Raw genomic sequence first — 25,566 nt, forward strand, 5'->3', positions numbered from 1 at the left:
CAATGGATGAATAGCCAGACTTTATGTGATTTATTTAATATGATGGAATAGCACAATGTAACTAAGAATAAAGACACAAAGTGAAAAAAGCTGAATCAGAAGATCAGTAAGTACATCCTTGTTAAAAAATAAAAAAAATAGCATTGCAGTATGGAATACAGGCAATGTAAGGCTCAGGAGGAGGGAATAATTAAAAAAACATTATGGATATAAAGACTGAAGTTCATTTAAAAAGTACATAGTGGCAATTGGTTTTGTTATTTTTAAGAGAATTTAAAAACTATTCTCTAAATAAAACATTTAAAAAATATTTTAATTCTTTTAACGTAGCAAATTAAAACAATCTTACCCTTTGTCTTTAGCATGTACATCAGCTCCATGTTGCAATAACAGCTGCACAATCTTAACCCTGTTGTATCCTGCTGCTAAATGTAATGGAGTTGACTGAAATAATAAATTAGATTAATTATTATCAATCTATCAAAATAATAATATTGGATAAACAACTAGGCACATAAGTACGATAGGAAGGAAAAGATTAGGAAAGATAAAATATCAATAAAGACAAAGCAGAAGAGCTTCCACAACTACAGTTAAGTTACATAAGATCTACTAAAACTTCAAGTTAAGATACAGGATTGAAAGGCATTATAATACTTGAAAAGTTCAATTAAGGAAATAGTTGAATCAAATCAGTTTTATAAATTATTTTTTTTAAAAGTTTGTTAGAAATATTATAGGCGGGGCAGCTGGGTGGTGCAGTGGATGGGGCATCGGCCCTGGAGTCAGGAGTGCCTGGGTTCAGGTCTGGTCACAGACACTTGGTGATTGCCTAGCTGTGTGGCCTTGGGCAGGACACTTGGCCCCATTTGCCTTGCAAAAAACAAAAATCAAAACAAAAACAGCAACAACAACAACAAAAAATTATAGGCACTAAGCAAGTCTGCTTTTAACTTGTTTATTAATATGAAGTACACAAGTGAATACAAAATACTGGTAGTATCACCAATTTTGTTAGTATTTTATATTTGGCATGGTTTTTTTATTTAAACAAAAATTTTTGCTCTAGTTGAGGCTGGTTAAAATTTTCAACCATAGAAACAACTCATATATTGCAAATGAATAAATAATTTGCAAAATTTAATACCTTTCTGCCATCACTTGCATGACAGTTGACATTTAATGGTGTAAGCAGGGCCATCATTTTTTCCTCATTGCCACTCCTATAACAGAAAATATTTTAGCAATTCATATAAGGTGTAAAACCTTAACTTCACATATACACAAACATCTATAGGAAAAAAATCCATTTTTTCAAAGCTGTATTTTAAAAAAAATTTTTAAATGCTTTATCACATATTTACTTTATCTTACCTGGCACTTTCCAAGAGTTCATCTTTCTTATATTCACCTGCAAAAAATGAAGAAGGTACTAATTTTCTGGTAGCAATCTTTTATTGAGATAAAGTAACTGAACAGTGAAAAAAGAACTAATTGTAGATTTGTTGGCTACATTAATACCTCATTTATCTGACAGTTCTAGCAATTCAACACTACTCCTAAAAAATAAGCAGTAAGATACTGAATTGTCTAAGGATATATCAAAAAGCAGAAATTTTATTTAAAGAAGATCTCTTAGATTTAGTTAAAAGTCTATTAACTAACTCTTGATTTAAATATAATTTTAAGAAGCTTGAGTATCAGAAAATGATTGGAACAGGACAAAGGGTTACAACTAGAGGATGACACATAACAAGAGGACATAACTGACAGATACCCAAAGTGAAGCAGTTTAGGACTATTTTATAAAAGAATAACCAGTGCTATACATCTCCAAAGTCCCTGAGCACACCACTAAATTATACCAAGTAGAAAAAGTAATTTATATTCACTACAAAGGGTCCATAAATCATGTCTCTGACTATCCCATCACTTCAAACCCACACTATTAAATTTTATTCAACATGTAAATATATTTTAGAAAGAATTTCACTGAAAATTTTCCCCCCCAAAAGGTCCTTAAAAGAATAAAGTTCAGTTTTTGGGAAAAAACTAACTTTACTGAAACAGTTTATTTCCTGACTGTGTTACCAAAAATGAAGTATTTTTTTGTAATTAAAAAAAGTACCCTGAATGAGAGTTATCTTGTAGAATAATATTTTTTTTGGTATGAGGTGTTATCAATATATAATGCAGTTACTAATTTAAAGGAAAAATATATTTTCCCCCCTTTCAGAAAGGATTTACATACTTCAACTGCCAGTATAGTATTATTTAACATAGTAAAGACTGTTATACTATCTTAAAAGTGTAGATAAGCCTATTAACTCTTTTGGGACTATGTGAAGACAGGGGCAATACCTATTGAGCATCATGAAAAACATATGTTTGATCTCTGGTCCCACACTAGCCTGATCATTTTGGACAAGATACTTAGCTTCATTAAACCTAAGTTTCTTTATTTAAACAATGTGGTTAAGGATACTTGTTTTATAGCTCTCCTAAGACTGCTATGAAATGAGATAACATGTAAAGCTTCTTTATAATACATTCATGTACCAGGTATTATTATTAAAGAGAAAAACCCCTATTTCCTGAAGTTTTTTCTGAACTATTAGAATAGATCAATGTCTTACCAGTCAATACTGCTTTTGCAGATGGGTCTGCCAAATCCAATGCTGTCCTTCCATCTGTATTACGGATGGTTGGTTCTGCTCCATGTTGCAAGAGGACTGTAAAACAGCAGATATATTTTTTCTAATGAAAAGACCATGATGATTTTGCATTCAGAAAATATTTTCAAAAGGTCTGGACCAGACAATGCACTGAAGTTGCTCAAAGGTTCTTAATGACATTATTATAAATTCCATACTTGTTTATCATATCTGATATATTAAATATCTATTCACAGACATATAGTTCATTTATCTATTAAATATCCTAATAAACTACATTCATATAAGGATAAGAGCTCTAAAAAATCTGGGGCTCAAATATTCTAACAAGTCAGTGTATCAAGCAAAATCTTGTTTATAAATTAAATTTCTCTAAGTGATCCTAATTCTATAATAAAACTGCAAATGCATTTTACCAGAAAAAATTGTTAAGACTTCTAGATAGATCTTTTGTTTTTTTACATCTGTTTTGTTATGCAGTATTTGTATTTTTCATTAGTTGAAAATCTGTATGGTGTTAAATATTCTTTATTTAAATTTAAATATTCAGGGTAATATAGCTAAAGAAGACAAGGACAGATGAGCCCTGTTAACCAAAGTTAACAGCCCTTATAAACAAAGTAGAAGGGCTTCATGATACTTTCTAAATCATCTTATGTAAACTAGTCTGATGTCCTAAGGATACAATGTTCACAAAAAATGATACTGGATGTTTTTCAATAATTATTTAACTTCAACCTGGGTGCCTGATCCCAACAAACTGATTTTACCTTATAGTTCCAAAGGTCCTAGTAATGTCTATAAATGCCACATTTTCTTCTAGGTTCAAACTCCCTGGTACTTCTCTCTTGTCACCAGAGTCAATTAGTTTAGATAGATTCAGTGAAACAAAAAGCAAACTGAAACTCTCAAGTGAAGAATAACAGCAACAGGGAGATCATTCAAAAAGAAATTCCCATTACTTATCAACAGCTCATATACAATACAGTTTTGTGGATTATTCTTTTAAAATACCTCATCTCATTCACCTTTGGTCTTTGTATGCCCATAGAGTCTGGCACATAGAAGGCATTTAATAAATGCTTGTAGACTGGTGATCCCCCCCCACTTCCAGAACCCTTATACCCTAGGCTCTCAACATTTTATTATGTTTATTAAAATTCAGTCTAGCAAAATTTGAACATAACGAATAAATCCTGAATGAAGATACTTCAAGGAAATAAGGAATTACCTATGCAAACATCAATCTTTCCTTTAATAGCAGCTTCATGCAGAGGAGTATAATTCCAGTTATCCCGAGCATTTGGGTCTGCACCATGTCGCAAGAGGAGATTGACAACTTCAGCGTGACCAAAGGAGCAGGCATTATGGAGAGGAATAAGACCCCCATCATCACGAGCTTGGACATTAGCGCCATTTTGTAACAAATATTCAACTACATCTTTCCGACCAAAACCTAGGAGAAAAGCACATGTTACATGTAAACCTACAGATACTGTATCCAAAAGCAAATTCCCCAAATGCTGACTTATTTGAAAATGTATTTTTAACACTTATGTCAATATACTTTAAAAAATATTCACTTTTGACTTCTTGCCAAGATAGATGCCTGAACTGGGCAGAGTGCCTAGTTCCCACAGACCTCTTTAGTAAAACTCTGAAATTCTACCAAACAGAATAATGATAAAGAAATTCAAAGAGAAAAAACAGTAAGTAACTTCTCCCACCCCTAAAATGCCTGAGAGGTCAACAGGAAAGAAGTAAGTCTTAACCATCTGTCCCTCTTCTCTCTTTCCAAAAGCCAGCACCAGCCCAACCTCAGAGCACATGACCAGAGACAAAAAGGGATACAGAGGTCTATACATGGACATTTGTATATGTATATATGTATGTGAGCCTGTAAGACCCTCCATCTACATGGGCAGAGAGAGCAGAAAGCTGCCCTGAAAAAAAAAACAGAATAAAAAAAGAATTTGCTTAGAGCACAGTACAGGTTCTCAACACTGTCCTATGTTGTCAGAGAAGGCCCTAAAGATATAGCACTATAGCACTTTGGAGTTCAAAGACAAAGGAAGACCTTACTCCAGGAAGTTTCAGTTCAGAAACCCCTGGCTGACCACTCCATCCAAAAACTCTGCAAGGGGTGAATTTGGCCCTTTCACAAAACCTCAAATAAGGAATTGAAGCTGAAGAGATGAATAAATTTTAAAAAAGGCATAAAAAATTGTTACAAATCCAGATATTCCCTAAGGGATAGTAACAACCTCAAGTAGACTGAAAAAAAAATGGAAGGAGTAAGTACATGAGAACAGAAAGTCAATCAATAAATATTTGTTAACTATCTACTGTGTTGGCACTATACTAAGCATGTAAGTTTAAAAAACAAAACTACCCCCCCCTCCCCTCTGAAAACCAGTCTCTGCCCTCAAGGAGCTCAGTCTAATAGGAGGGAGGGAGGGGGGAGGGGGGAGGGGGAGGGGGAGGGAGAGGGAGGGGGAGGGGGAGGGAGGGGGAGAGAATGCAAACAACTATGCACAAACCTGATGCCTGGAGATAAAGTGATAGCCAGAAGGTGCTACCAGGGAGGGATCAGGGGAGGTTTCCTGCAGAAGGGGGGCTTCATGAGGAAGCATGGAGGAGGAAAAAGAGCCCTCCAGAAAAGGGGCCAGGCCGATGGACATCCCTACAGTCAAAAGGTAAACTGTCTTATGACAGGAAAAAAACAGCAGAGACTGTGTCATGATACTGCCAAGTATAATTGACTGGAGAGGTGGAGGTGAGAGGTGGTAAGCTGAGTTGACCAGATCAAGCTTTAAGGAGATCACTGGCAGCTGAGGGAAGGACAGAGTGGAGAGCCTTGCTCTGCTCCTGTACAATTCAGGCCCAAGATGATGAAGGCAACATATGCTGGACATTATGAAGGTAAAGGTGGCAGGTTTTGGCAATAGAGTGACTGTAACATATAAGAGAACAAAGGGAGTCAAGGATGACACCTGGGTTTTGGTTTTGATCTTGAGGGACTGGGAGGAAGGTAGTGTTCTCAATAATATGGAGTTAGGAAGAGGTGAAGGATTTTGGGTAAAGAGAATCAGTTTGAGACATTTAAGATGTTCAAAAGGCAGTTAGAGGCATTAGCCTGGACAGCAATACAGGTTAGGACTTAACAAGCAGATTTAAGGATTCTGAGTCTAGAGATAATGGATTCCACGGGAACTAATGAGATCAACAAGAAATATTGCACAAGGGAGAAGACAGTCCAGGACAGAGCCCAGTAAGAGACCCACAGTTAATGGATTTGACTTGATGAAGATTGTGCAAAGGAGATAGAGAAGGGCCACGTTGGGAAGAAAGAGATCCAGGAGAGAGATGTATTATGAAAATCTAAAGACAAGAAAGTATCAAGGAAGATGTTCAATGACATCAATGGTAAAAGAGGGTCAAGAATGAAGAGGATTGAAAAAAGGCCACTAGATTTGGTGATTAAGAGATTAGCAACTTGGAGAGAGTTTTAGTTGACTGATGAGGTAGAGAGACAAGTCTGGAGAAAGACAGAGTAACAAAAAAAAGAGGAAGCACTTATTGTAGATGGCATTCTCAGGAGTTTAGCCACAAACAAACAAACAAATAAGAATATTAACAGCTAATGGGGAAGTGGATTACTATTTCAAGAAAACAAAATGAAAACTGCTCAGATTTATCAGAAGAAGACAAAAATGAAAATAGAGAGAATTCATTAATCACTTCCTGGGTGAAACAAAACAAAACAAAAAAATCCCGAAATATCAAAATTCAGTCCTCTGGGTAAAAGAAAGAAAAACACAATAAAACAAAACCCAAGTGTCTAGAAAAAAGCAGTTCAAGTACCAAGGGACTAGTTAAAATCACACAAAATCTGAAAGCTATTAAAAATGAGATCTGGGTATACAATATTTGAAAAGGCAAAAGATAAAAAGTTTTAGAAATAAGAGTGATTTAAACAGAAAACTCAGTTTATTCTTACAGGGAGAAAAACTGATTTCTAGTGTAATCTGAGACTTAAGCATTTCTGATTAAAATACCAAAGGAATGTAGGAAGTTTGAAATGCAAACAAGAGTCTGAAGATAAATTTAAGCAACCAGAAGGAATTATATAATGATGCAGTGCTAACATTCTAAAAAGGAGAGAACAAGGGTATTGAAGGAGCTAATGAAAAACTAGTATTCTTGAAGGTGGGATTAGTTCTGTTCTGAGGATTTAAAGAGTGAAAAGAAAAAACAGGGCAAGGCAAAACAAGGAGGAAGGAGATGTGTGTTTGTGTGTGTGTGTGATTTGCTATTTTTCCTTTTGATTAGAGTATAGTGAGAAGTGTATACAAACATGGAGGATGGAGTGGGCATCAGATTAATTTTACTTATTTGAAATAGGAAAGTGAAGGTCGAATAGATATAAAAAAAGTGTTTATAGAAATGCATCAAACTTAACAGGAAAATAAGGGATGAAGGAAGGAAAATTGCTGTTCCCGAATGGACTAAAAGGGGGGGTGAGCAGAACAAACTACAATCTGAATGCCTTAGATTGCCTCTTAGACAACCAGGAAATGGTTTAACAAATTGTGGCATGTGAACACAATAGAATATTATTGCATTGTTAAGAAATTAGACTAAGTGTAAAGACTCTTAGGTAGTATGAACTGAGTGAAGTGAGCAGAATTAGAACAATTTAAATACAGATAGCAACATTGTACAGAGAAACACTAAAAGAACTCTGATCAATATAGAGAATCTATGATGAAGCATATTATCTACTTTCTGAGAGGATATAAGTAATACAGTTTGAATAGGACCACTGTTTTGAATGTTTTACTTTACTATGTTAAATAGCTAGGGGAGTCTCTGTCTCTCCTTTTTCATTGGGAGGAGAGGGGAAGAATGAAGAAAAAGGGAAGAGTTAGAAGTAGTGATTTTAAATGTAAGACCACTTAAAACTTTTAAAAAACAAAAACATGGAAATTCAGTTGGAAACACAGATAAGCAATTCGGAAGTAATATGCAAAACTTTATACACGCATAGTAAATGGTATGAAATGAGAACTTAATGGTTGTATTAAGACCCTACTTTTTTTATTATGAATATAGAAACTTTCTGGTGTTTAAGGTTCAGAATAAAAACATTAAAAATTTACTTTTGCATCTTTCATCATAAATTAGATAATGTCCTTTTAAGTCTCTGTGGTTATCATGCTACCACATCTAGAGTAAACCATCCATAACATTCAGTTTATGTATGGGTGACTAATTTCAACTTTCTCTAGCTCTAAGAACCTTGGGGGGGGGAGGCCCCACACTTGGTTCACTTAGTTAAAAGATCCTTTGTTCAGCTAATCAATATCAGAAGCTTCAACCTTAGGTCAAATTAGGAGGACAACTGTATCTCCAAGTACATCTAGTACAATCCATACCCTGAATACATCTGCTTTATATCTGATAAATGAATTCTCCTTACAGAAACAGTCTATTTCATTTTTGAACTGCTTTAATTCTTTGGGAGTTTTTCCTTATTATCAAATTTAGTTTTGTCTTTTTTTTTTTTTTTTTACAAATTCTATTCAATGCTCCTATTTGTCTTTAGGGATCAAGAGAAACAGTCTACTCTCTCACTTTTAAAATAAATTAATTTCCACTTTTAGAAACAGGATATTATTTTTAACATATCCTCACTAGAAAATAGTTTCTATCACCTGCTATAAGATCCTACAAGTCTTTTAATGTGTGAAGGTTCTATAATGGGTACAATGTATGTTACCAGGGAAAATTGCTTATATTTATTGAAAACTGCTTATATTTATTTAAAATTGTCAATATTAGGGGGCAGTTAGGTGACCCAGTGAATGGAGCACCAGCCCTGAAGTCAGGAGAAGCTTAGTTCAAATCCAGCCTCAGACGCTTAATAATAATCTAGATGTGTGACCTTGGGCAAATCATTTAACCTCACTGCCTTACAAAACAAAACAAAAATAAAATTGTCAATATTAATGCTGATTACAGACACTGGAGGAAAATAGATCATAGATCATTTTATATATCTTCTTTTCCCTCTCTTTACATTTTCTCCCTTTAATGAAAAGAATAGATGACAGTTTGTAGTGCTTTACGGTTTGAAAAATATTAAACATAGATTGCCTCTTATTTTCATTTTCGATATGAGGAAAAATGATACTTAAAGAGGTTAAATGATTTGACCATGGCAGAGTTAGAGGTCTTCTCTAGCTAGAGCTAAAATTCAGTTCTTCCAAATCCAAATTCACCACTCTGCATTATACCATGCTGTAACTCTGATATTATCTAATCCAATACCTTAAATTCTCTCCATAAGGAGAAAAAACTACAATGCAATATGAGAATAAGGACTATTTAGTGTTCATCTTTGTCTCCTATCAAAATGCCCAGAACAGAATTGGAATTTAATACCTTTCAGTCAACAAACATTTACTAAGCAGCTAGAGAGCAGTGAATATAGAGTGAAAGACTTGGAGTTAGGCAGACTTGAATTCAAATTTGGCCTTGGTCACTAGTACCTGAGTGACCCTAGGGAAAGTCATTTAACTTCAGTTTGCCTTAGTCTGTAAAATGGAGATAATTACTAGTACCTATCTCCCAGGTTTATTGACAGGATAAAATGTGATAATAATTGTAAAGCACTCTTCCAAACCTTAAAGGACACAAAGAGGAAAAAATAGTTCCTATTCTTAAGGAATTCACATTCTAAGGATGGAGAAAATATATAAATAACTCAATACAATAATAAATAACAAAAATAACAAAATAACTCCATACAAACTCCATACAATCTAACAGTCAGTCAATCAGTCAATAAGCATTTACTTAAGCTCCTACTATGTGCCAGGCACTGGGCCAAGCATTAGGAATATAAGGAAAGGAACAAGACATCCCTTGTTCTCACTGGGAGAGGCCACAGACACACTGCTGTGGATGCACCAGCGTCAGATGAGATCAATGAGATGATCTGCCAGGAAGTCTCCAACTCAAAACCATGTCCAGTTCCCAATTACTTTTGCACATTATGCCTGCATTTCAGAAATGCATAGGAAAACAATTCTGCTGTTGTGGACAAGATGGAAAAATGTGGGCTAAAGAACAGCAGTCTGATGGAACTTGAAAGAGAAGCTGTCAGGCTGGAGGGAGTTCTCAATAGAGGTCCAGGGCTGCCACTTAGTTGATGGCTCTGGTAGAACAGATGTTAGTTACTCTTAAAGAAAAGGACTGTACAAATGCAGCATTTGACCTGAGTCTTGAAAGAGCCAAGAAAACAGAGGTTGAGGTGAGGAAGGACAGTTGGGTAGGAGGGACAGCTAGCCATTGTCAAGACACAGACAGGAATCTCCAATGAAGAACAGGAAGTGGGGCAATGTAGGTCAGAGTATGTGGAGAGGAATAAAATATAAGAATCCTGGAAAAGAAGGGAAAGGTCAGCTGATAAAGATTGAATGGTCAAATAGAGGACTTTAAATTTGATCTTGAAGATGACAGAGGGCCACTAGAATCTACTGGGGTTGCTTCATTTTTTTTTTTTGATACAGACCTGTGCTTTAGAAAAATCACTTTGACAGATAGAGGATGGAATGGGGGGGAAAGGCTTGGTACAGAATGACCAGAAGGCTATTATAACATTCCAGGTATAAGGGACTGTTCTAGGGTGGTGGCTGTACAGAAGGTGGCTGCATAGAAGGGGTCATATAGAGAGATATAAATGTCAAGATCTGATAAAGATAGGGCATAAGGGATCAAGAATGAAAAACCAGGATGACACTAAAACTGTAACCTTAGATAATGGAAGTGTTCTAAATAGTAATAAAGAAAGGTCAAAAGGTTGGGAGGGAGTTAGTAGAAGACGAAGAATTCTCTTTTGGATGTGTATAAAATATACAGAAAGGCAGTTTGACTGTAACTCAGGAGAGACATCTATTTAATCTCCTCCATACTGAACTTCCTTATTCCTGCTGATATTACCTTCCAATCATTCCAGTTGTTAATCTATCATACCTGACATTCTCTCATTTTAATTTTCTTTACGGTTTACCAAATCTTGCTGGGTCACACATTACATCTGGGCCTTCTCATCACTTGCCTAGATTTGACTTAGAATTGTTCAAAAATGAATTGTACATCCTGTAACAGCAACCTGGGGGTGATGATCAACCTTAATGGTCTTGCTCATTCTATCAGTGCAACAATCAGGCACAATTTTGGGGTATCTGAAATGGAGAATACCATCTGTATCCAGAGAAGAACTGTGGAGTTTAAACAAAGCCCAAAATTAAAAAAAACCCCCATTATCTTATTATGTAATTTTGCTATCTCTTATACTTCATTTTTTCCCCCTTAAGGATATGATTTCTCTTTCATCACTATTCAATCCAGATCAATGTATACCATGAAAACAATGTAAAGATTAACAGACTACCTTCTGGGTGAGGTGGGGGGAGGGAAGCAAGATTAGGGGAAAATTATAAAACTCTAAATAAAATCTTTCAAAAGTAAAAGAAAATCACAAGTCTAAAACAAACACCTACAAGAAAAACTGCATCAGTTTTTGTCATCATTAACGAACTTTATTAAAGATGCAAATTTGGAAACATTTAGATTTCACATATAGTATGGGACCCAATAGAGTAGAGTATTTACTATCTAGTTAATAGAAAAACACAATATTAAGTGTTACAATTCAATAAACATTACCTTGGGGCTGAGAGGTAGATCACACATCTTATATATAAATAATTCTAAGTTGATACAAAATAATGCAAAACAATTTTGAGTAGAGAAGAGGATTAACAAGTGGGTCAAGAAAGTATTGGTGGTAGATATGGCATCTGAACTCTGACTTGATGGATTCCAAAAAGTAGAGATGAAGAAAAAATGTAGTGAATAATGGTTAAGTCCTGAACTGCAGAAGGATTAACTGGCATTTTAAGCAATGTTGACTTTGATTGGCTGAATTCTTTATCTGTTGACTGATAGAGTTAAAACAATGAATATATGCTTTTGAAAGCTTATATGGAGGAAAGGATCTGTATGTAGCCTAGGTTTACCATTAGTTCAGAGTTTTTCTTCCCTTTTCATTTGTTTTTTTAAGTTTCCCAGTATGGATATGAAATTAGTTAACTGAGATCAAAGGTCAAAGATCAGTACAGCATGGAAGTAACTATTACTAACTCAAAGGGTAAATAGGAGACATGATGCTACTCTGATAAGAAACATTTATCAAGAGCATACTAAGTGTCTTGTATAGTAGATACACAGACAAAAATTAAACAGTTCCTGTCTTTGAGTATATTATAGTCTAGTTTTGGCAGGGAGTAAATGACTGTTAGACCTGAATCTTGAAGGCAACCAGGGATTCTTTGCCAAGGCAATGAGTGAATTCCAAGAGCAGTTAACAGCCAGTGAAAATGCACAGACAAGAGACAGTGCTGTGTGTGAGGAAGAATAAGGTTGATCTCAAGAGTGTGGGAGAGGGAGTAATGTGTAATAGAACTGGAAATGTGAGCTAGGGTCAAGTTGTGAAGGCCAAAAATAGGAGTTTATATTCGATTCTAGAAATAATGATAAAGTCCTAGAGTTTGTTTAACAAGGATATCAAGATTTGTGCTCTAGTAAAACCATTGTTGAAGTTCTTTGGAGGAATGATAGAAGAGGAGATTTGAAGCTATTGCAGTAGTCCAGGCAAGAGGTATAGAGGGTCTGAACTACCAAGGTGGTCATGTAAGTAGAGAAAAGGAGACAAAAATGAGAAATATTGTGGCAGTAAAAATGATATTATATGGCAAATGAGTAGGTAACAGTGTAGAATGACAGTATGGAGTCAAGGATAACACTGAAGCTGAGAACATGAGTTACTGGAAGGATGGGGGAATCCTCAATAGAAATGTTACCTTGGAAGAGAGGTAGATGTAGGATAAAAGATAACATATTCAGATTTTGGACCCTTCGGACATAAGACCATTATTTAAAAATTCTGCATCTTCAGTACCTTGTATATGATAATGCTAATGTTTGTCCCTCATTTTGAAAGAAGAGCACAACATCAGATTTGAGAGGGATGCTGTGCTAAGTTAACAGCCTCACTTTCTCTTCCAGAGTCATCTGAGTCCAGTGGCCAGATATGAATCAGGATGACTGGAGATGGTCCTGGATGCAAGGCAATCAGGTTAAGTGACTAGCCCAAGGTTACACAGTGCTTAACCACTGTGTCATCTAGCTAACCACCTAGTATATGATAGGTCTTCTGTAAGAGCTTGTTGAGTTCAAGATGACATTCCCAAGAACATCTGAAACACATCTATGGGTAGTCAGAATAATTTCCCCCCCCAAAATGACTGCTGCTTCAAGGCCTTCTCTCTTTATCAAAACTCCAACCTTGGGAGTTATGGAAACCCATATGTTATGGGAGCTAAGGGATTAAAGAAAAACTCACAAGTGACAGAAAACAGGAGCTGAAGTATGTATATATTTGGTAATAGCTAGTTCAAGTCCAAGAAAGAATTCCTATACTACTTAGAAAATGACCTTGACAACTCTGATTTTGAGAATAAGCATGGTGTAGTGAATTCAGATCTTCCTCCAGTTCTAACCTCTCTTTAGCATAGACCCAGACATCCTATTCCTCAAACCAAAGCAGAAAAAACTTCAAGTTTGATCTTTAGACTTGTCTAGCCAGATTATTTTTGTAAACACTGTTATCAATGGCTTATAGTTTCAAATACAGGAGCAGTACTTGAGGCAGAGATTAAATTGGATTCCCTAGACATTGGAAGAAAGGGTCTAGAGTCCTCTATGAGGCTACAGAAACATTAAACTTAGTAAGGACTAGTTTGTACTAATCAGGATGAGTCTATTTCACAAAATTTGGATAAGATATGAGGCAAGACTATGTCAATAATGTTTTAATTAGGATAAACAATAACAGGTGGGACAATCTATCAATGATATTTGAGTAGGAAAAAATGAAAGACTAATAATACCTATGAGTAGACTAGGGAGAGCAAAAGATAGAATATGAAACTATTTCTGAGAAAATTTTAGTTATATTTATACTGTTGGCTGAAGATGTGTGGATTAATAAAGTATTTCAAGAAGTCTAGATTTCTTCTACCTTCCTGAGCATTGAATCATGACAGAGGGAAGCTTTGAGAGCTACAATGGTCAAGGTATAAGTACACATTGACAAAATAATGGCTGAGAATTCACCCAAAAGGTGTATCAGGATAGTATGGGTAAAAATTTAGAAGTAAAAAGCAAAATCAGTGAAGTCAAGTAGTGTAATAGAAAGAGTGCTAGATTTGGGGGTCAGACTGGGGTCCTGTTACTCCCCCTCCCCTTGTGATTTGGGCAAAGCAGAACTTAACTTCCCCCCAAGAAAACAAGGGGGTCTAGCTGGAGGTATTCTGAGGTTCCTCCCACCCCAAATATGATTATAAAAGAAATGACACCATCTAGGCTAGAGTCACAAGGGTGTAACAACTCAGATGTGTGGTTACTACACAAAATAACAGAGAATGCAGAAAAAGCATAATCAATAGACTGATAGAAAATAGAACAGATTTATATAGAGACCATCATACCACATTAGAAATAATTACTACTACTGGGAATATATATTTTTCTGATGGCTTACAAATGTGGGTAAGATTAATTTAGAGATTAGAAATGGAAGAACTGATAGCCCTTTGGGAATCAAGTTAGGAAGGCTATGGCCTTGTGATCTTGAAATACAGAATCTATCCTGAGACTGTAGCTCAAAGTTCTCTAGGGTTCTGATAATCTAGAAATAAAAATCAGTGAGGAGGACCCAGCAGGAAGTCCAAGTCTAGATTTCTAATGTGGCAGTTTTGTGATTTCTTTGTTAATTAGGAAAAATCAAAAAGAATAAGATCCACAGAAATATGAAGTAAAGATAAGGTAGTTTGGTGATTTATTTGATAGCTAGCTTGCTCAGATCCTATCTTTGGAAGAGATTCAGCAGTATTTCATTTTAAGACCATTTATATAGGGACGCTGAGTATTTGCTCACATGGTATCTTTGTTTGCCTTGTGGACTAATAGTGAGTATAAAAGGAAGCCCTAAAAGAGTTTTTGAAGTATCAGTCAACAAGCATTTATTCATAGCCAGACTGGGGGAAATAAAATGACAAGTGAAACAGTTTCTGCCCTCTAGGAGCTTATATTCTATTGAGAGAAATACGTACATGCTTATTTAAGAATAGATAAAAGGTGAAACAAGGGATACTAAGAATTGGAAAGCTCAGGAAAGGCCTCATGTAGAAGCTGACACGAGCTAAGTGTTAAAGGAAACTAGGGATTCTAAGAAATTAAGGTGGGGGGAAGTGCATTCCAGATATGGGAAATAATCAGCGCTAAGAATGAAGATGGTAAATGGAGTGCTTTTTATGCAGAAGGCCATATTGGATCATTCAGTACAAAAAGAGGAATAGTATAAAAAGTGGGAATGTAGATTGGAGATCTCCCCTAAATTTCCTGTCTGTTCTCTGGGCAGAGTAAAAAAGGCACCTGTCCTTAAGTTCAGAAAGTTGATTCAGTGTTTATTTCTTATGGTGTTCTGTCCCTATCACTCATTTCACCTTTCCTTGTCCGTTTCTGTTTGTCATCTTCACAGTTCTACCACTGCTACTTCTCTCTTGAAGGATGAGGTGGCATTTAAACAGGTAGTGAATCATTCAAGTGGAAGATGGCGCTCTGCAGAGCAACTGAGGCATCAAAGTTAAGATAGGTCAGAAAACCCTCCATTTTCTTCTTTTATAAAGAGCAACAAAATCTCTGAGGAATTCCTCATTCCAAGTCAACATCATCCTAAGAGTATTGAGTTGTAGTCCATTATAGTCTGATTTATAGAAAGAACAGCAAAATTTCCTGAGTAATAAATGGGAACATCATATGCCAAATGAATCAAACTACTGCCATCACGTTCCCTGAGATACTGTGGACAAGACCCTAACACCATACCCAAGAGCTAGAAAAATAACCTCACTTCCCCCACAAACTGGCTCACTGCCACTAAGCAAGGCAATCACCGTTGTGGAGATGTGACCTGCAGGTGTCCAAGTACACAAGTTCCACTCTTCACCCCCACCCAGCCACAACTACTGAAGACTCAGAAAGTTCTCACCACCAAAGTCCTTGATGCTTTCAAACTGTTCAACTCAGAAAAAGATACTGTTTTATCAATGAATGTGGCAAAACATGTAGAGATATATCAGATTGCTTTCTCTTGGGTAGTGGGGAGGGAAGAAATGTAACTCAAAACCTTGCAAAAAAAATGATTGGTGAATACTACTGCTGCATGTTAGGAAAATAAATAAAAATATTAATTAAAAAATTAAAATAAAAAAGAATCTTTCCACCTGACCTGATGTGCTGTCTTCCTCTATTAGAATATAGACTGTTTTGCTTTTTTGTCTTATTGGCTCTTTACACACAGTAAGGACATACAAAATGCTCTTTTGTTCAGTTTTCTTTTTCCTCCTGTTCATAATTCTTCTCTCTTCTGTCTCAGTTTACTTTTGGGTTACCTGAAAAGACTGGAACTTGAATTGGGGTCCTTCCCTTTCTTTTTAATCAATCAACCGGTAGTTGTGTCCAATTTGCTAAAGACACAAAAAAGAGTAAAAAAAAAAAAACCAAACCAAACCAAAGTATATCAGTTGTGTGGAGCTTTTTCAGTTCTTTAGAAATTTCCAAAAAGGTTCTCTATTTTTCTTTTCTTTTTAATTTCAGGTTTGGAACTATTCTGAACATTCAAAGATAAGACTAATCCTCCTTATTCTATTTGATAGAGGGAAAAAAAGAATTAAAGAATATAGTATCTAAGAAAAGGATTTTGATTTCTAGACCAAGGTTCAAAATACAGAGATGTCAGACTCCTGACCAAGAACAGAGCACAACTAACAAATGCTGTTAAAATGTACTTTCTGAGGACCTTGCAAATTTAATAGAAATAGTTTAACATTAAAATCTGCCTAATATACTACATATGTCAAGCTACATATACAGGGTAGCTATAATGAATAAAGACTAATAACCGAGACACCCATATATTCCCAGAAAATAAAACACAAGGAAGTTTCTGGTAAAACCCAGGGCCTCAAATGTCTATACATAAATACCCTAACTTTACAAAATAAGTTGAACATAGGAGGCAAATTTGACTATACTGCTATCACTGAGGCTTGGTAGGATAAACTGTCTGCCTGGAATATACACATATGAATGCATATAGCTTACTCAGAAGAAAAAGGTTAAGTAAAAGTAGGGTAGCATAATATGTTAAAAAGGAATACTCAGGGGTAAGACAATTTAGAATAGAACATGGAGGACAGCAACTTGGTTTAAGGTCAATGAAAAGAGTAACATAAGTGTAGACTATATATGTGATCACTGGAACATACTACAGTTGCTCTGGGCAGAAAAGAAGAAACAATTCAGGGAATATCACAAGCCTGATCAAGAGGCATAAAATAATGATGTGGTATTTCAAATATTCAGTCATCTGCTGGAGCAGTATCTCCACACAGAGCAGAGCACTTAATAACTTCTAGACTTGGCCTAAATGACAATTTCAGCTTCCAAAAGGCTCCAACCATCTGCAAGAAATCTTTCCCAATTCCCCCTTAATACCAGGGCCTTTCCTTGGTAGCTTATTTACAATTTGTCTTTTAAATAGCTTCTTTCTACACAGTTGTTTGCATAGTTTCTCCCATTAGACTGTGAATTCCTTGACAGCAAGGATTGTCTTTACCTTTCTTTTAATCCCCAGCACTTAGCACAGTTTCTGGCTTAATAAATGTTTTTATCTGAACCTCAAAGAGAAATGAACACTACCTCCTAGAGTTTGTGATGGAGAAAAAGTGGAATCACTTGGAATGACAGGGTTCAAAGGGCTCGGTGCAAATGCATTCTACAAGGGAAACAATAAGCCCAAGAGTGAGGAAAACCCCTGAAGAATTCAAAGGGAAACAAATTTAGTAATGAATAAAAATGGTAGTTGCCTGAAGATATAAATTGAAAACACAAAATAACTCAACAAACAACTTTAAAACATATATATATATATATATATATATATATATGTATGTTTATATATATATATATGTATGTTTATATAGAAAAATACAGAAATGGAAGGGGGTGGCTAGGTGGTGTAGTGGATAGAGCACCAGCCCTGGAGTCAGGAGTACCTGGGTTCAAATCTGACCTCAGACACTTAATAATTACCTAGCTGTGTGGCCTTGGGCAAGCCACTTAACTAAGAGAGGATTTGTGGCATGCTCCTCCAAGAATACTATTAACTTGGTTTCTCAAACTTGAAATCTGTCCCCCTTATCCTTGTTCTCTCTGTCACCAGGATCACCTTATGACTCTTACTGGGAGTAGTACAATAGACTTCTGATAATTCCTACTTAACCCCCCCCCCCCCCCCCCCCCCCCCCCCATTCCATCCTCCTGGGAACCAAGAGAGAGGAAATGAAATGTCTCAAAGACCCTCTGACCTAAAGATTGTACTGCTAGCCATAATCCCCTAGAAAATCAAGAAAAAAAGAAAGGTCTCATATATACCAATATTTAAAAGTGGAGTTTTTTCAGGGTGAATGGGGTGAATACCAATTACACCAAACTTTTTGGATATACTGGCAAATTTTGCAGAACTCCCCCACTTAAAATAATAATAGTTAGCACTTATTTAATGCTTTTGGGCTTGCAAAATATTTCACAAATATCTCATTTTTATCTCATCTCTCAGGAGATTGTTAGGAAAGATAAAGAGTTCAAATTGAGCTGATCCTTGGCAAGTATTCTAGGGAAAATAATATTTAGGAATAAACAAAGAAAAATAATACATGCACAAAATGAGAACATGACACTTAACTAGAAAATTCAATTCCATTACAGTATTTTTCCTAAGGACTCAACATATGTCCCTGAGAGCATGTGACATAGTTCTATAGTGAAAATTAAGACTTGGAAAAGTTTCCTGTTTATTACCAAAGAGAGAGAGAGAGAGAGAGAGAGAGAGAGAGAGAGAGAGAGAGAGACAGAGAGACAGAGAGACAGAGAGACAGAGGCAGCTAGGTGGTGTAGTGGATAGATCACTGACCCTGGAGTCAGGAGGACCCGAGTTCAAATTTGGCCTCAGACACTTAATAATTACCTAGCTGTGTGGCCTTGGGCAAGTCACTTAACCCCATAGCCTTGCAAAAACTAAAACAAAAAAAAACACAAAAAATAAAAGTGAAAACTTAGACAAAAAGTTAAATTTTGTAAAAAATTAGTTGATATTTCTTCTCAGTTTTTGAAACTAGAATTTTTCTAAACATTTTTCTAGCCTTATATACTACTCATCATGTTTCTTTTTTTTTTTTTTTGCTGTCTGTGGCCCTCTTCTGACCACTACTATTTGGGGAAGGGGGGAAACCCATGACATTTCTTCATGTAATTATTTGGTTAGGAATATAAGGAAAATGAAGTTCTCTCACTCTACATTCTCTCTTTCAGTGATCACATCAGTTTCCTTTGGTTTAATTACCATCTCAATGTGATGAGTCTTCACATCCAGCTATAGCCTCTCTCCTGAATGCCAAACCTATACCACCAACTGGGGTCATAGCTCCAAATGTATAAAACAGAACTTTATCCCCAACTTTCTCTCCTACCTCACCTTTCCTCAGAACTTCCCTATTTCTATTAAGTGGGATTACAATCCCTTCTACACATCCAAATTCACAATTTTGGAGTCCTCAACCCTGAACTCTCTCACTCCACAAACAGAATTTAGAGTACTTCCTTTATCTTTGTTCTCTCAGTCACCACATCATCTTATCACTCTTTTGGGAGTAGTACAATGGACTTCTGATAATTCCTACTGAAATCCCTCTCCCTCTATTCCATTCTCCACAATGATAACAAACAGTATTATTCAAAGGACAAGTGGTTTAGAAGCAGATCCCTCAGGCAAAAAAAAAAAAGTTCCGGTACCTATTACCTTTTCTGTTTAGCATTTAAAGACTCCTCTCCTCCCCTCCCTACCCACATCACAAATACACAACCCTGTCTCTCTCCTCTCCACCTGCCTATCTTTCTAAACTTAATACAGTTTCTTCTTTACACACTCCAAGCTTAGCCAAATTGGCTTATTTGCTGCTTGCCACAGAGGACACAATCAATCAAAAGGTATTTATTAAGTACTTACTGAATACTATGATAAACACTACAGATAAATAGGTCAAAATTAAATCTGTGTGCTCAACTTCCACTGCTTTGGAAGGTCAGTTCAATTTCCTCCTCCTATAAGAAGTATTTCTTGATGCCCCAGATACTATTGCTTCTCCCACAAATTACCTGGTGTTTACTTAGAGTGCATTGATGTCTCCTAAAAAATGTAAGCTACTTGAGGACAAGAATTACTTTGTCTTTCTTAATTTATCCACTGCTAAGGTACAGTGCTAGGCACATGACAGACACTTCATAAATGTTAACTCATAAAGAAAAATGTAGAGTTAGTTTTTCTATGTAAAGCTAATCCCTTCCTTATGGATAAGCAAGTGATTCAAAATCCTTCAATCTTCTTGGTTGGCTGATTCTTGCCCTCCACTAAAGAAGACCAAAACACAACCACTATGTTGGTGACAAGTTACAGTGTGTCCAACTGTGGCTGATCAAGGCAATATCAGCCCCGAATGTTCTGCCATAGAAAGAACAAATAAGTCATGTGTTAGAACTATCTTGTTATCCATCTTAATTGAATACAAGCAAAAACAATATATACATGTATGTTTATAAACATACATGTGTATACATATATATGTATGTTAGTTACAGAGAACTATCTGTGTTAAGATACCAACACAACTATATACAAAATATCACTGTACCAACGTTACATAGTTTATAAAATAGAGGTTACAGACTTACTCTGGAGGCTAAAGGTGAGGCAAGTTTAAGAGAGATTGTTGAGGGTATATGAGGTCTTTGGACAAATGTGGGGGAGGAGAAACCATCCGGAACTACAGACAGCTAGATTATATATTTTCACTCAAAGACTTTCTTTCTACTAAATACTTTCCTTTCTCACAGACTGAGTGGAATTTAAATAAGCTTAATTTAAAATGATTAAATCTAGTAACAGAAAACAGTGGTTTTGCTCTAACCTACAATACCTAAGAGATGGTTCCTACATTCTGGGCATGCCAAATATAGTATCCATTAACAAAATCGTATAAAATAGGGTCAGCAAGTCTACACCTAGATTTTTCTACTGCCTCTCCCTATCATTCCCATAGCACCCTTTCTCCCCCATGTTTTACTGGAAGGACTTTTTAAAAAGGTGCGGATGAGAGTAATCTTGGTTTTGTTTATTTACATTGTTGCTTTTTCCTTAACTAATATAAACTTTTAATTAAACAACGTACGTGAACTCTGCAAATTGCAAAGTTGTACACAAATGTCAGGTTTCCTTATTTCTTAGCAGAGAGGGGACCCCCATCCTAGCGGGAAGTTTAGGTAGGGCTGGTTCCAAACAAAACCCTCGAGTAGATGCATCAGGGCCTCTGGTCCCGTCCAGTGATCACGCTAGGCCCTGGGCTGCCTCTCCGCCGGACAGAGACAAGGCCGGGGCTGCTGCGCTCGCCCCTCGCCCCTCGGAGTCTCGTCACCCTGCTTTCTCCCGGCTCTATAAGTGGGTGATTGATAGGTGATTGGGGAGCTTCCACGGCGACTTCCTTCCTCTCGCTTACATCAACACTCGCCCGGACCCCAAGGCCTTCGGGGCCTTAACCCAGATTTAAGGGCTGAAGTTTCGGGGAGGGCGTGGGGGGAGGGGAGGGGGAGCGGGCGCCTCTCTGCCCTGCCCCCAGGTGAGAGTCCCGCATCCGGGCAGGAAATCCAGGTGCCGAGCCCGGGGGGGGGGGCACAAGCCAACCAGCCGCCCCTCCCCCGCCCCTCCCCGGGGAGCCCGGCCCGGCCGGGGGGAGGGGGCGCGCGTTACCTGCGGCGAAGTGGAGGGGGGTGGACTTCCGGCCGGCCGTGTCGCGGCTGTTCACCTTCTCGGGGGTCACCAGCTTCTTGACGCGCTCCACGTCCCCGTTCCGACACGCCTCGAACAGCTCCCGGGCCGCGGGCTCCACGGCCTCCCCCGCCGAGGCCGCGCCCGCGCCGGGGCCACCCCCGCCGGCGCAGCGGCGGCCGGACATGATCGCGGCGGCAGGAGGAGGGCGAGGCCCAGAGGCCCGGGCTGCTCCGCTCCGCTCCGCCCCGCCGTCACCGGCCCTGGCGCAGGGCCATGCCCCCCTCCCCCACGGCGGTGCCCGGCTCGGCCTCGCGCCCGACGCCTCCCCTCGGCGGCGCCGCGACGGTGGCTGCGAAGGCCCCTCGGGCCGGCTCAGGCAGGCCGGGAGGCTCACGGGACGGGGTCCGGCGCGCCTGCGCAGAAGGCGCCGGCGCGTGGGGCGGGGCCTGGGAGCCGGACCGGAGCTGCCGTGTTGGCCGCTAACTTCCGCGCATGCTCCCCGAGCCCAGCTTCATTTAGGGCTTCTCCGCCCCCCCCCCCCCCCCCGGCGGTTGTTGGCCCGCTTCCGGCCCCCTCGAGTCCCGTCGGCCTGGCCGGATTCCCGCGCCCCGGGGGCCCCTGGGACCGCGAAAGTCTCCGCGTAAACGTCCGCGTCCGCGGGCGGGGGGCGAGCGCCCGGGCTGCCCCCTCCCGCCGCGGCCCCCAACAGCCGCTGCCGGCCCTGGGTCTGCGCACTGCCGGCTCCCACCCGAAAAGCCCGCAGTCCCGGGGGTTTGCTCACCTTTTCCGGGCGAGCGTCTTTGTCTCCCTCGCTCTACCCAGAGTAAACACGTAACAAATGTTTACTTTTAAAAATCTTTTTCTTTGGAATTTGACACTTTTCCTCCTAATCTCGCTTCCCTCCCCCACCCCCCCCAAAAGGCAGTCTGTTAGTCTTTACTTAACAAATGTTTATTGACTCATTCTAATTTTTTTTTTTTTAGAAAAAATGTGGAGGCTACAGTGAGGGAGGTGTACTTCAGATCTCACTTGAGACAAACCTCGCCGCTATCTCCTTAATCTTTTTTTTTTTTTTATAAAACCGGGATAACAGTGCCCAACTCACTGGGGTTGTGAACGTTTTAAGATATAATCAAGTGGGGGCGGCTAGGTGGCGTAGTGGATAAAGCACCGACCCGGGTTCAAATCCGGCCTCAGACACTAGCTGTGTGGCCTTGGGCAAGCCACTTAACCCCGTTTGCTTTGCAAAAACCTAAAAGCAAAACAAGATATAATAAAGTACTTGGCAAAGTTTAAATCTTGTGTAAATGTGATGTAATAAGAAAAGGAAAAAAACCCCAAAAATGTTTCCCCAGTTTGCTGGGGGGGTGGCTTTTGAGAGTCATTATTATAAGATTTGGAATTGTAAGGGCCCTTGGAAGACATCCAATCTACACTCTCATTTTGGAGATGAGGTAATTCAAGCCTACTGAGGTCTCTAAGTACTCTAGACCACTCAGACACTACAGGAACCCTCTAGCCTATACCCATAATGCAATCTTATTAACTAAGGCCTGCTGCTGGTTGATAAAAGTTCCTTTCCTAAATCACCTTCTCAAACTACTTGCTTTTTTTTGTGACTTTCTTAGTTTTTTCCTTCAAGGCTGAGTTGTTAGCAAATTTCAATTCTAAAAAAGGTTGAGTGGGTGGAGAAGTGCACACAATGTTATTTGTCCTAGGAACTGCCTCCTCCTCCTCCTCCTCCTCCACTCTGATCTTGAGGAGAAAACAGTATAAATTCTGAACTCCAGCTTTTAAATCAAGATGCATTAGCATGTAATACAATATAATTTTTTTTAATAAAGTACATGCTGACTATTGGTATTTTTGTTGTCAAATTCATTTTGGCAGTGGATAAAGAACTGACCTCAAGCCTCTAACTGACTAAATGCTCTAGGCCACTCTGAGGCTACAGGAATCCTACAGCATCCACAAGGAATGTATAAGGTAATGATAGCTATCCCATTCATACTGGGGCTGCTTCATTTTTATTTTTGTATTTCCAGAGCTTGGGACATAAGCACTTAATAAATATGTTTTGATTGATTGTTAACTGATAAAATTAACATATTGCCCTAGACACATTTTTTTTTTCAAAAAATGTTTATATAGAAAGTACAGAAAATTCAAGCTGAGATCTTCAAGCCAAGGCTGAACAAACACCTGTCCAATATATTGTAGAGAGAATTTTTGTTCAGATTTAATTTGGACTAAATGACTTCTAAGTTCTTTGACATTTTTGATACCTGAATATGTGTGGAGCAATGAGAGTAGTATGGGGGGGGCAGTTGACTTAGATATCAGGCATTTTGAGGTTGGTGAAAAAATTTAGTTTGCTAGAACTTTAGAGATTGTTATTTATATGATTTATATGAACTGACAAAAAGAAGTAAACAATTGAAAATACATATTATAAAAATAATATTTTGATGACTTGAAAGAATGAAATGAGCAGAACCAGAATAAATTATATATAATTATCATCACTGTAGAAACAGAATACTTTGAAAACTGAAAGAACTATGATCAAAACAATAATCATGAATCCAAAGACCTGAAAATGAAACATGTTATTCATTACAGTCAACAAACATTTTTAGGAATCTAATATTGTTGCAGGGGGCTCAGTGTTTCCTGTGATGAGTCACAAATTGACCCAGGATTGCAAATGTAAAAAAAAAAATTAAGAAGTAGTTACAACACAGAGTGATAAAGTTAAGAAAAATTAAAGGCCATGTGGATTTTAGTAATAATGCAGATTAACTAGGCAGGCTAGCTGCTAGATTAATTTGCACCAGAACTCTGAAGAGTAGAAGAGAGAGAGCTAGTACTGGCCAGTCTCCTTAAATGCCCCTTCAGGGCCCATGGGAGTGACAAGTCCTGATGAAATCGCCTTTGGGGAGTGGTGGTGGTGGGGAGTCCTACATTGGAAAGTTTGATTCTGGTCAGGATGGTTTTAAGAAGATTTTCATCACGTTTGTGTAATCTGATTTGACTTTACTAATGAGAACATGACCAAGGTCAGACTGAAGTTCAAGGTGAAGTGTTTTAGCAGAAGGTTATAAGGATTAGTAGGATTACAATTTTTTAAGACATTTTATATATTTAAGGCATTGGGGTTAAGTGATTTGTCCAAGGACACTCAACTAGGCAATTATTAAGTGTCTGGGGTCAAATTTGAACTCAAGTCCTCCTGACTCCTGGACCGGTACCCTATCCACTGGGCTACCTAGCTGCCCCTAGGATTACAAAAGTTTAACAATGCAAACATCTTTTGCATCTTTTTTACAAAATTTGTTTCCAATTAAAATGTTCCCTATGCCCATGATTCCTAGTATCCATATGTTCTAAGTGCTAAGGCTACAGTAAGTGGCAAAAGACAATCCCTAACACTCAGATCTTTCTGTTTAATGGAGGAAACAGCAAGGAAAAGTTTGCAAAAAAAAACCCCTTAAGATAAATAGTAAAAAAGAGGGGGCAGTTAGGTGGGAGCTAGGTGGTGCAGTGGATAGATCACAGGTCTTGGAGAAAAGAGAAACTAAATTCAAATAAGGCCTCAGACATTTAATAATTGCCTAGCTGTGTGACCTCAAGTCACTTAACCTCTTTGCCTTTTTTTTAAATATGTTTTTAGGTTTTTTGTGAGGCAATGGGGTTAAGTGGCTTGCCCAAGGCCACATAGCCAAGTAATTATTAAGTGTCTGAGGTCGGATTTGGACTCAAGGACTCCTGACTCCAAGGCTGGTGCTCTTATCCACTGAGCCACCTAGCTGCCCC

General features: G+C 38.1%; 1 protein-coding gene across 1 annotated transcript in view; it reads right to left on the minus strand.

Annotated features, from left to right (window-relative positions):
* The window catches only part of TNKS2 (tankyrase 2), a 58,116-nt gene extending 36,153 nt beyond the window's left edge, over positions 1 to 21,963 (minus strand). The window contains exons 1-6 of the mRNA XM_074233387.1: positions 21,730 to 21,963; positions 3,907 to 4,131; positions 2,637 to 2,732; positions 1,375 to 1,411; positions 1,148 to 1,223; positions 350 to 444 (exon numbers count right to left, since the gene is read on the minus strand). Of these exons, the coding sequence (XP_074089488.1) occupies positions 350 to 444; positions 1,148 to 1,223; positions 1,375 to 1,411; positions 2,637 to 2,732; positions 3,907 to 4,131; positions 21,730 to 21,934 (734 nt within the window). The 5' untranslated portion in view covers positions 21,935 to 21,963. The remainder of the gene's footprint in view (positions 1 to 349; positions 445 to 1,147; positions 1,224 to 1,374; positions 1,412 to 2,636; positions 2,733 to 3,906; positions 4,132 to 21,729) is intronic.
* Positions 21,964 to 25,566: the final 3,603 nt, after the last annotated feature.

This window comes from Macrotis lagotis, chromosome 4 (assembly GCF_037893015.1).
Source record: "Macrotis lagotis isolate mMagLag1 chromosome 4, bilby.v1.9.chrom.fasta, whole genome shotgun sequence".
NCBI lineage: Eukaryota > Metazoa > Chordata > Mammalia > Peramelemorphia > Peramelidae > Macrotis > Macrotis lagotis.